At 37.4% G+C, this 12,428-nt stretch overlaps 1 protein-coding gene across 1 annotated transcript in view; it reads left to right on the forward strand.

The window, feature by feature from the left end:
* SPINK5 (serine peptidase inhibitor Kazal type 5) overlaps window positions 1-12,428 on the forward strand; it is a 100,406-nt gene that overhangs the window by 22,842 nt on the left and 65,136 nt on the right. Inside the window, exons 5-11 of the mRNA XM_047076308.1 lie at window positions 167-294; window positions 2,323-2,386; window positions 3,490-3,617; window positions 5,031-5,097; window positions 9,088-9,215; window positions 10,543-10,630; window positions 11,991-12,118. Coding sequence (XP_046932264.1) covers window positions 167-294; window positions 2,323-2,386; window positions 3,490-3,617; window positions 5,031-5,097; window positions 9,088-9,215; window positions 10,543-10,630; window positions 11,991-12,118 — 731 coding nt within the window. The remainder of the gene's footprint in view (window positions 1-166; window positions 295-2,322; window positions 2,387-3,489; window positions 3,618-5,030; window positions 5,098-9,087; window positions 9,216-10,542; window positions 10,631-11,990; window positions 12,119-12,428) is intronic.

The raw sequence follows: 12,428 nt of genomic DNA on the forward strand, positions 1-12,428 counted from the left end.
CCATGTTTTATTATCCATGACTTTTTTAGTGTACTATAGTCTCCTAAACCTGTTTTGTTCTCCAGTGTAGTTATATTGCTGTGGGTTTAAAATATTAACTCATTTATGTACCTAAGGAATATTTTATCTCTTGTATTTTGATATTCCTTGATAATGTCTCTTGCAGTTGAATTGCGATGATTTCAGAAAAGGAGAAAGAAATGGGGGTTTTATCTGTACTCTGGATTATGCAGCTGTTTGTGGCACTGATGGGAAAACATACAGCAACAAATGTATGCTGTGTGCTGAGAACGCGTGAGTATCTGCAGACTTTCTCCCTAATGCATGCTCTCCGAATAATTACAGAACACATTTTTTTTCTTATAGTCTTTAAAATATCAGTTCATTTTGTGGGAGTTAGCCATCCATAAATTATTAGGACCACTCCTTTTACTATATTCTTTTTTAATTTTTTTTATTTTTTTAATGTTTATTAATTTTTGAGAGACAGAGAGAGGCAGAGTATGAGTGGGGTGGGGGCAGAGAGAGACACACACACAGAATCCAAAACAGGCTCCAGGCTCTGAGCTGTCAGCACAGAGCCCGACGTGGGGCTCGAACCCACAAACTGTGAGATCATGACCTGAGCCGTAGTTGGACACTTAACTGACTGAGCCACCTAGGTGCCCCTCCTTTTACTATATTCTTAGGGAAAAAAATATGTTGTGTCACACTTTATATTTTTCAAAGCACTTTTGTGTGTAATTTATCAAATAGTTATCAGTGTCTCTGTGAAGTAGACATCTGATATATCTTGGTACATGCACAGATAAGTACACATGTATGTATATGCACATACATACACATACATATACATACAGACACCTATCTATTTCTGTGTTTAGGAGTGTATCTTCTCTCGCAGAGAATTATTTAATCATCAAAGTATTTTTTTATTAAATGCTCTGTAATTTATAATATTAGAGTAGATTAATTCGAACTTTTAATATTGAACTTCTTTCCATTTATTTGACCTTTGTCACACAGCTAAAGCATCTCACTGTCCAATATTTTGTCCCTCTTTGATTCTTTCTCCACCCTCAATGCTAGTTTGGTTATCAGTTGTCTTCAATCAACAAGATGGCATACCTGCTTTTCAGGTTCTGGTTTGTGCCCTCAGTCTTGAATTGTCTACTCTTCAGTTTTTGCAAAAATGTTAAGAACCAGTGCTTGAGGCTAGTAAAGGATATAATAAATATTCGGTCTTCAAGCTTCTGCAAGCTTTATCTTTCCTTGTAATTAGTATCTTTACCAAAACACAACTGAATTAAATCACTCTGGTCCCTCACATTACTCCATTTTCAGAGATGCACTCTGAAATTATGCCTTCAACTCTCACCAGTGGCCAACATAAATGAAAACACAAATAGACATTAGGGAGAACAGACAGGCTTTGTTAGATATGCATTTTGTAATACTATTATGAGCACACTGAACAGTTAATGACTACTGTGCTTTATGTGGGGATGCTGTGATAGATTCTTTAACTCTCTGTTTTAGGTGTAAACTTCTCTCTCCTGATTTCTGGTATACTTCTTTTATAATACAGTGATAGCCATACTGCTCATTGTGTTTCTGTCTTAGCTCTGTCTGCTAGAAGACTCTGCAATAACATTAGGATTCGATTTTTTTCTTTCCCTCAGATGATATCTTTTGATATAACTTTTTTCTTATCACTTTTAATGACTTCATTTTTCTCCTTATATTGGTCTTTTATTGTTACACAAATACTGTGGTTTTTATCTTTTTATAAAGTAGAAAGTGTTTTTTACATTTATGGTTCTGTTTTCAGATATGGTTTAAAGGTCTATTAGACCGAATAAAATTCTTAGGACTTTAGGTACTTTCCATGATAACTAAAATATTAGCATCAACCAAACAAAGAATAGTATAGTAGCAAGTTACATCCAATACACTTGAATTTGTATATTTAAAAAAAACCATCAATGACAGCAGCATAGTTTTTTGGGGGCATATCTAGTCACAAGGTGTAGTTTTTCCCTCTCTCCTGTTATGGATCCCCTCTAGACACAGGAAGGAAAATTCTGGAAATCATATTTTCAGGTCTGAATCTTATTAGCCCTCCAACGTGATTCTATTTCTTTGACTCCAAGGTATAAACACAGGCTCTCATTATAAAGAGTAAGTCAGGAAAAGAATGCATGTGTGACATCTGTTTTCAAGGGTAAAAGAGAATCGTAATACAATGAAAATAAGTTATTTTTTGAATGGTAAGATGTTCTGTGGTGCTAAACTTCTGTGTCTACTAACTTTCAATTCCAGCAAAACCAGGTCCCAAGTTGGCATAAAAAGTGAAGGGGAATGTGAGACCAGTAATCCAGAGCAGGTGAGGACAAGTGTCAAAATGATGGAAACCCTTGGGAGACTGACCAGAGAGAGAAAAGATGCTCTCCTCTTCCTTCTTGGGTGGGGTGTGAGGAAGGAGGCAATTTCTGCTCATTTAAACACGGCTCATTTAGATGAAAAACAATTGATAGTTCTTGAAACTGGAACCGCTTATTTTGGTAGTGAGACCTTTCAGCTCTCTTTCTGCTTTCTATGAAAAAGAGAAATCAATCAATCAATCAGTCAATCAGTCAATCAAAACAAAACTACATTTGTAGTTGAAAGGGCATTATGCATCAGGCACTTAACCTGAATTGAAACCCTAGCACTGTCACTTGCTGTCGGGAGATCTTGGGCAAATTACTTACCCACACTGTACCAGTGTTACCATATCTAAAAGTGAGATTTGTATTAAATGGCTTTTCTCTAGGCTAAAATTCTATGCACTTGTGATGATAGGAGAAAGAAAGAAGTATCTCAGACATGTCACGTTTGACTTTTTCTAGCTGAATGTTTTGCCTAAGTCAAGGTTTGGTGCCCTTTCTATGCTCGTAGAGCACCTACCAAGACATTTAGCACATCATGTAAATTTTTCAAGTTTATTTATTTATTTTGAGAGAGAGAGAGAAAGCACGAGTGGGGGAGGGGCAGAGAGAGGGAGAGAGAATCCCAAGCAGGCTCTGCATTGGTAGCCCAGAGCCCAATCAGGTGCTCAAACTCATGAATTGATGAGATATGACCTGAGCTGAAGTCAGACGCTTAACCAACTGAGCCATGCGGGTGCCCCACACATCATATTTTAAGTGTCTCTTTGTGTCCCCCAGTAGATCGTGAGCAAGTTGAGTGCAAGGACCGTGTTCTACCTTGGTTCTAGCACATACTAGGGTATCTGTGTTTAATAGTAAATGAATAGGTAAATGGGCACCATACTAAACCACATGATTAATGCAGTACTTACTAAACTACTTCTAGGCATCTGGCACTGCTCCAGGTGGCTCTGTGCATTGGGCAGAGAAGCACTGAGAATTATAAAAATTCTGAAAACAGTGTGGAAGGCATTACAATCAGTATGGTGAATGTCAAGTTCCTTTCCCTGTTCTTCAGGATGTATGTAGTGCTTTTCGGCCTTATGTGAAAGATGGAAGACTTGGATGCACAAGGGAAAATGATCCCATCCTTGGACCTGATGGAAAAACACATGGCAATAAATGTGCGATGTGTGCTGAGCTTTTGTAAGTATCATCATCCCCAAGCAGGGCACGTAGGTGGACTTGGTGAGGATGCATTTGGTTGCTGTGTTGAGAACCACTCCACAGAGAGATACAGTCCTTTTCGTGAAGCATATAATTCTTTGTCTTCATAAGGTGAAATAGTCCTTGCTCTCAGAGTGGCTTTTCTTTTTGATTAATGTCATCTGCTAGTGTTTCTTAAATGAAGTGGATGAGATGATTATGTTATTAAATTCAGTACTCTTAATTTGCTTAATTATAACAAGACAATGCACCATGTTTTATAAGGCACAATATTTTAAAATTTAGAAAGCAGTTTCATATGGAATAATCTAGGTCAGTCATTTGACATGCATTGTTTCATTTGAATATGTATAGAGACTCTTACTAAAAGTAAGTCTAATTTAAGATGATAATAACAATGTCATGTGGCTGAATTCACTATTAAAATAAAAGGTGGAACTTTATGAAAGGGAAGAATTGGGTTATCTTTTTCTGAGTGTCTGACATTGTTGTGAGTACTGAGGCTGGGATATGAAGACCATCCAGTGAGTCTTTTGAATATTCTGGCTGTTAAACAAGGTATGGACTCTCTATATGTCAGCAAGCTTTAAAATGTTCCATTTACCTCAATAGATTTAAGAGATTAATAAACTTCACACCTGCCTTTGAAAATTACAGTGTGCTCTTATAGAATTCAGGGGCACATCCTATCAGGTTTGCAAAACAGTGATTATAACCGGTTTCCAGACAGGAAATAAGCCTAATTTCCACTTTCTTATCTAGGAGGCATGTGATTTTAGTGTTCCAGCCTGCCTCAGTTCTGTGAGTTTCTGTTTCTTTTCATGCACTAGCTAAAAAAGAGAATTTGACCTCTCTAACTCTTGGTTTTCTCCTCTGTAGAACTAATAATGCCCATCTCCAGGGTGAGACTGCAAGTAGGTAATAGATATGAGAGGACTTAGAAGCTCAGTTCAATGTAGCTTTTTTTTTTTAACAGGTGCTTTTACATGAAGGCAAACAAATACTTTACAAGGTATAGAAAAGGTTTACATAAGGGCGTGGATGGCAATACTTTAAATGCTTAGTTTGGTTTCACTGTAGTCACAGCATTGTATTAAAGCTCTTAGTTCTGCCTGTTAAAGGGGATTTTCCTAACAATCTTCTGTTTGTCAATCAAGGAGCCACACCCATCTACTTTTACAGAACAAAGCTTCTAATTGACTGTCAGTGAGTCAGTTTCACACCCTTCCTTATCTTTGGCAATTTTCTGGCTCAATCAAGACAGGGAAAAGCTTGTCTCATGTAAATGGATCGGTTTAACCAGTTACGGCCAAGGATGTGAAAGTACCTAGCACAGGGATGCTGAAAATATGATTGAGCCATAAACTGACCAACTGTTTTCTTTCTTAACAGCTTAAAAGAAGCTCAAGAAAATGCCAAGAAAGAAGGTGAAACCAGAATTCAACGAAGTGCTGAAGAGGTAAATTACTCACCAACGTAATTTGGTTCTTGTGGCCAAAATATTAACAAACTTAGGTGTGACACTTTGAGGTAATTCAATAATGTCATGGTCCTTAATTTTTACAATAAATTGTTTCCCTTAATTTCAAACTTTACCACATTCACTATTCCTAGTATATTAATCATTAGATTCAATTTTAAAATAGCATTTCCACACCTAAAGTTCAAGCAATTTCCCTCCTTGCTTAAGAAAAAAAGAGAGAAAGAATGTAAGTCAGAAAATATGCAAATTTGGGGAGCCTGGGTGGCTCAGTCAGTTAAGCATCCGACTTCAGCTCAGGTCACGATCTCGCGGTCCCTGAGTTCGAGCCCCACGTCCGGCTCTGGGCTGATGGCTCAGAGCCTGGAGCCTGCTTCTGATTCTGTGTCTCCCTCTCTCTCTCTCTGTCCCTCCCCCGTTCATGCTCTGTCTCAAAAATAAATAAACATTAAAAAATTTTTAAAAAAAAAGAAAACATGCAAATTAAATTGTACTTAATTTTCCCCAGACTTCTCTCTGGTTTAGTGTAGATTAATTTTGCTTTGAATAAATTTTTTTTAAATTTTTTTAACGTTTATTTATTTTTGAGACAGAGAGAGAGCATGAACGGTGGAGGGTCAGAGAGAGGGAGACAGAATCCGAAACAGGCTCCAGGCTCTGAGCTGTCAGCACAGAGCCGGACGCGGGGCTCGAACTCACGGACCGAGAGATCATGACCTGAGCTAAGTCGGCCGCTTAACCGACTGAGCCACCCAGGCGCCCCTTTGAATACATTTTTTTAATGCAACATAAATATGGACAGAATAACTTCTAAATAAGTCTAGAGTTTTTTATTTTTATTTTATTTATTTTTATTTTTTATTTTTTATTTTTTTTCAATATATGAAGTTTATTGTCAAATTGGTTTCCATACAACACCCAGTTAGAGTTTTGTAAACAGTATATCACTGGTGTATTTTATATATGATCCCACTGATACAAATTGGAGTTATTTTTCCATTATGGTTATTACATTCAATGAGGCCTATGTTTATAAAAGCATTGCTTCCGTTTAAACAAAAAAAAACCCCACACAAATATTGAGATTGTAGGTTTTATTTTTATTTTATTTTTTTAAGTTTATTTATTTATTTCGAGAGAGAGTGTTAGCAGAGGAGGAACAGAGCGGGAAAGAGACAGAGAATCCCAAGCAGGCTCCATGCTTTCAGAACAGAGCCCAATGTGGGGCTCAGTCTCACAAACTGTGAGATCATGAGCTAAGCTGAAATCGAGAGTCAGATACTTAACTGACCCACCCAAGCACTCCGAGATTGTGGTTTTTAAAGTACCCTTTAAGTTTTTTCAAATTATTGTATGATTTTATTGTTGAACCTAGTATACAAAAATTATTCCTTTCGTAATTGAATAAGCATTGTAGATCATACAACTTGATTTCCTAAATCACCAGTTATTAACCGTACTTTCAATGACAGTGACAGTAATTATGTTGCTAAATGACTAACTTTTTGTTGAGAAGTCAGAACACCTAAGTTTTAGCCATAGTTCTGTTATGCTCTGGCTCTGTGAAACTGACCAAGTCATCTCTTCTCTCTGAACCTCAATTTCTTTGTTCCAAATTAAGGAGGTTGGATAAATGTCAATTTTTACTTTGTTGTTGGAATGTGATTACACACTCTGTACCTTTTCATGCTAATACAAGTTTAGAGGCTGCTTTTAGACAATAGGCTTGAGCAATGAAATTTGATCAAGGCCGAAGGACCCACATTAACCCCTGGCTGAATACAGACAGGCCCCTGGGGCAACCCAGCTCAAAATATCCACAAGTCCTAACTAACAAATGGGCTACTTACAACGAGGCACTCTTACCAAAAAAGGAAAATTCCAAACATTCCCATACCTCCTCACTTTCCCTCTTTAAATACAGTCGCCACTGCCTCCTGGCAGATAGCCTCTCCTTTGCTCTCCTTTCCCCCACCCTTGTGATGTATTCAATAAACTTGTATCTCTTTTGTTCTGCCTTGGGTGAATTCTTTCACCCCACATTTGGGGTTCCCCATCAGATCGGGAGAGGCATCACAAGTATACTATTTTTGTGGATGATGGGCAAATGTTTTCCTATGATAGTCATAGGTCCAGTTTTTGGTGGACCTGGGCTAAGCTTCCACCTCATAATACTATTCAGTGAAGCATATTTTCCACCCTAAATAGAATGTTGAGAGTTTAAATGAAGAAAAGTGGAGCATTCAGAGTTGTCAGTAATTTGTTGAATACTCACTAAGATTTGAAAAGCACTTCTTTTGGTGGTTAAATTTCAGTCAAAAATGTTGGGTCATCTTGTAATATCGAGCATTTTATTACTTCAGAAACACAGATCTTTTCCATTGTCTTTTATCATGTCTTGGCTATTTTTCCCTCTTTTTCTCTGTAGCTGGGGTCATTGTTTTGGTGGGGTCACGGGACATGATTGTATTGAATGGGGATGCTTTATAGTGATGGCTCAATAACTGCCCCATAATTAACCTGTCAGTGGTTTGCTCACAAAAGTATTTCTTCAGAATCTCCTTAGATGAATCACAACTTATAAACTGAAATTATCATTGTTTCTCTTATGGGAACCATTGAACAGTAATTTTGTTACCATGCTGTGATTATCAGGTGATTGTCTTCTATGTCTTTATTCCTAGATTATTATAACCAGGAAGTTTGGAGCACACCCACTGCTCCTCCAAAAACAAGTATCTTCTTATTAGGAGTCAATTAGAGTCCTTTTTAAAAGTGTCCTCATGAAATATGAATTCTTTTTTAAAAATTGAGAATACTAGATCTAGAAAAAGTCCTAAAGAGCATCTATTCCAAAAGCCTCATTGTGTAGGTAGGTGAGATTGAGGTCTCTAAGGTGATGGGGCTTTGCTGTGATCTCCCAGGGAGTTAAAGGCAATCTAGCTGCTCAGGTCTTCAGACTTCAAACCACATTCTTTATGCTCATGTTTTCTTGGCTGAAATGGGAAAATGAGGGTCACACAGTTGAAAAAGGCTTTGAAAAGCATTTCTTGTAGGTTATATAGTAATATACACCATCACAAAACATGTTTGTTGACATGAGAGATCCCTAAGTCTAGAGCAATTTAGGGGAGGTATAGATAGAAATATAGACATAAATATAAAGTTTAGCCTTCATCTAATAGTAGGACTTCCAAACAGAGAGAAAAACCTGAAACCACTGAACTAAAGCATTGGGAAATCTGGGTACAAACCTTTCTTGGAACATTTGGGGAAGTCACAGCCTTTTAAGGTTTTCTAAATAAATATTAATCTTGATGTTTTGCCTCTCTCTGCAGTGGGAAGTGAATGAAAATTAGATTCATTTTCTGTGCTTTCTAGCTACTGTATTAGAAATAGATATCAGTAAAGGAAGCAGAGCCCATAAAAATGAACATCAGTAAAGGAGGCCACAGATTCACAGAGAGAACAAATGAAAGAAAGTGTAATGTCATTGGATGCCACCTTATTTCCTTGCAAGCCATATTGGATTGTTCTTGATTCAGTCCATATTAAATAGTGTTTAAGCATGACATCTCACAGATTCTCTGTTCTGCTTGTTGACAAATTTTTGCTTTTGTCTTGGCAGCTGCGTTTTGTTATGTCTTTGTTGGGACTAGTTGAAAGATCTTTTTTTTTTATAATCCTTTTTTCATAGACTTGGAAGTTAACAAGAGCTATCTCATTTTACGAAATAAATGCTCAGCCTTATTCTTTATAATGCTCTTTACCTTTTAATAAACCAAAGAGTAGATACAGGTACCAAGTAATGTCATGACATAATTACTATTTCTTACTAATCTTCATTAATATGTTACATGTTTACCAACATCTTCTACACCTGACATTCTGTGACTATAAATCCATGGTATACATTTTCTGTGTTAAAGAGTAGAAAAGTGCTAAGTGTAATTAGTTATCTTTTTGAAGGATTTTTGTAAGGAATTTGAAACCCAAGTGAAGAATGGAAGACTTTACTGTACACGGGAGAGTGACCCAGTTCGCGGCCCTGATGGCAGGATGCATGGCAACAAATGTGCCCTGTGTGCTGAAATGTTGTGAGTATAGATGCAGTTTCTTTGGAGTGAATGGGCACGTGAAGTGGAGATTGATTGGCACAGTGAATAAGCACGATGTTGAGGTACAGCTTTGTTGTTTAGAATTTTTTGAGCAGTTTTCTGCCCTCTACAAAACATGATATCACCTAGTAAATAGATCCTCATGATGTATGTCTGTTTCTGAGTACAGATGGATTTGATTTTCCAGTTAGAAGACTGGATTACAAAATGCTTCTTAATATTTCCTCCCACCACTTTTGTAAGCCTTTTTATGAGCTACTCATAATACAGAATGAGGGTAAAAGCAGGTACCAAGACTTTGACTCTTTTCCTTCACTAATTATCCCATTGTGATAGACAGATGTTGACACCCACAAAAACTTGAGGTCCATATGTGAATGAGATTAACTTTATCTTTTCATCTCGGGCATCTGAGCTTGGGGAAGGGCAAATCCCACAACATAGAAATCATGGCATTTATGAAGATGTCTCAGACAAGGTCTTGTCACTCATTCATATCCTTGATCTTTCCAAGCTCTTTTTTTTATGCTGTCCTCCAGCAAGTCTGTCTCAGTCTTGGCCAGGTAGTGTCTCCCCCTCTGTGGATCGCATTTCAAGATTATTCTTTGGATAAGACTCCTGAAATTCCTAATTGAAATCAATCCTTGTAACTCTTAATTTTATTTCCTAACAATCATCACAGCTGGTAATTGTGTAATTATTCCTATGACTATTTGTTGACTGTTAGACTTTTCTACTGGGTTCTAAATTCCAAGAACACAGGGTATGTGTCTGTTTTGTATGCTGCTGTAGTATATGCCCAAGGGCTTGGCCTGCACTTGACAAAAAATTGTTACTGGCCAAATGTTGAACGAATGTACAAGTGAAGATCCCTGCTCTCAAGAAGCTTAAAGTTAAAGAGTACAAATAAGTGCCTCCGCAAACACACACATTTCAAGACAGAGTGAGAACTATCCCATAAGAGAATATTCGGGTATGAAAATACAGTGACAGATATACAACCCATTTCCACTTTGAGATCTGGGATGTCTTCTCAATGAAGGTAGAATTTAAGCTAAGGGGATTTTAAAAAAAGGAAGATGACAAAAAAGATCACTGCAGTGGATACATGAAAGCAAAATGAAAGGGATTTGGGGGGTAAAGAGTGAAGATTTCAATCTAATTAGGAGCTTTAAGATGATTAGAAAATGTTTGTATTAGAACTCATGAACATGTGGCTGTTTTCCCACCTTCACCTAAATGACGATTTTGTAACATAAAGATTTGAAGCATCTGTGTATATTTATTTTGTCTTGTTTTTCTCCAGGAAACGGCGTTTTCCAGACGAAAAAAATAAAGCACATGAAAACCTAAGGAAGGCTAAAGAAAAAGTTAAAGTTAAAAGAGAAATTGAGGTGATGATTAGTTTGATCACCTTGTTTTGACTTTTGTGGGGTGTGTGTGTGTGTGTGTGTGTGTGTGTGTGTGTGTGTGTGTTTACATTTTACTCTAGAAAGCCTTTTCTTTTTTTTTTTTTTTTTAATTTTTTTTTGTCAACGTTTATTTATTTTTGGGACAGAGAGAGACAGAGCATGAACGGGGGACGGGCAGAGAGAGAGAGAGAGAGAGGGAGACACAGAATCAGAAACAGGCTCCAGGCTCTGAGCCATGAGCCCAGAGCCTGACGCGGGGCTCGAACTCACGGACCGCGAGATCGTGACCTGGCTGGAGACGGACGCTTAACCGACTGTGCCACCCAGGCGCCCCTAGAAAGCCTTTTCGATGTTGGTTCATTTTTCCTCCATTACTGATGGATCTTCTGGAAAGTGATTTATAGTTATTAATTCATAAGACTTATAAGAATAATTATGGCATTATAATTTTTAGCTCTATTTGGAGAACATTAATCAAGTCATATTAGTAAAATAGTTCCTAAATGAAGGTAATATATTAAAGCACTATCTGAATTCAAAGTTTGATATGTGTGGTAGTTGTTTGGAGGTCTTCAGGGTAACATTTTAATATGCTCCCTTTAAAATCATACCACATTCTACTTTCTAAACATATCTTAACCAGGCATCTGTTGTTGTTTTTTTCTCCTGCTACTGACTTAGCTCATATCTCTAATAGATTTCCTTTATGTGAGGGTATTAGCATTCTGCCTAGTCTCTATGTCTGTAGCCAACATCTCCCTGAGTCCTCAAGATTCAGTTCATCTTCTACATTGTGTTCATAGAGTCAGAAATATTGGCACAATCCAGTGGTAATATGACAAGCTAACATTTGAAGGTATCCTGGAGGATATTTGGACCATTTCACTCCATGAAGAAACTCTATTTAAGTTGTTTCTAACAGTGAGTTAGCCCACCTTCTCTAGTGTGCAGTTTCACAGTTTCATAAAACAGCCTACCTCATTAGTCCCCTTCTGACTTCATGTAACTCCATCTTTTTGTCTAGCCCTGATCTTCAACTGATTTCTTTCCCACAATCCTTTAATTTTAGTTCTCAAATCAAAACTATCCTTTTATCTTTCATTTCCAGTTTCTTCCTTCTTTCTCTTCCTTCTTTACCTTCCTTCCTTCACTCTCTCCTTCCTCCCTCCCTCCCTTCTTCCCTCCCTTCCTTTCTTCCTCAATTCTTCCCTCCCTTTCTTTCCTTATTTTTTTCTGTAATTTCTCTAACTTCAGTCTCCTGTCACTCAAATCCTCCACAGTATCTAAAATGTATAAACAGAATAGAGAACTATATCTAAAGTGTCTCATTTTCATTATTTAGAAACTCTGCAGTGAATATCAGCATCATGCAAAGGATGGAATACTTTTCTGTACCAGAGAAAATGACCCTATTCGTGGTCCAGATGGGAAAATGCATGGAAACCTGTGTTCCATGTGTCAAGCCTTCTAGTGAGTATAGAATGTCAAAGTGTCTAAAAGAACACCAAAGAGAGAAGGGAACTTACAGATGGTCTAATAGAACTAGCTACTTTCATAGATGGGGAAGCTGTGGCTCAAAATAGGGAAAGGAGTTGAATAAGTTGAATACTTACATAGAATGTTAGCAATAAAGCCAGTAAAGCTGGGAACTATTTATTCCAATATGTCTGTTTCCCCGACATTCATTCTCTTACCACTGGAACATCCTGACAACCATGAGCTTGTGCAAATATCAGATTCTTCCCACTGCTGAAGCATCATATGTGAACCTGTTGTACAA

Source organism: Lynx rufus, unplaced genomic scaffold (genome assembly GCF_022079265.1).
Source record: "Lynx rufus isolate CCGP_SWC_20201006 ecotype Redwood Valley unplaced genomic scaffold, mLynRuf1.p SCAF_1, whole genome shotgun sequence".
NCBI classification, from domain to species: domain Eukaryota; kingdom Metazoa; phylum Chordata; class Mammalia; order Carnivora; family Felidae; genus Lynx; species Lynx rufus.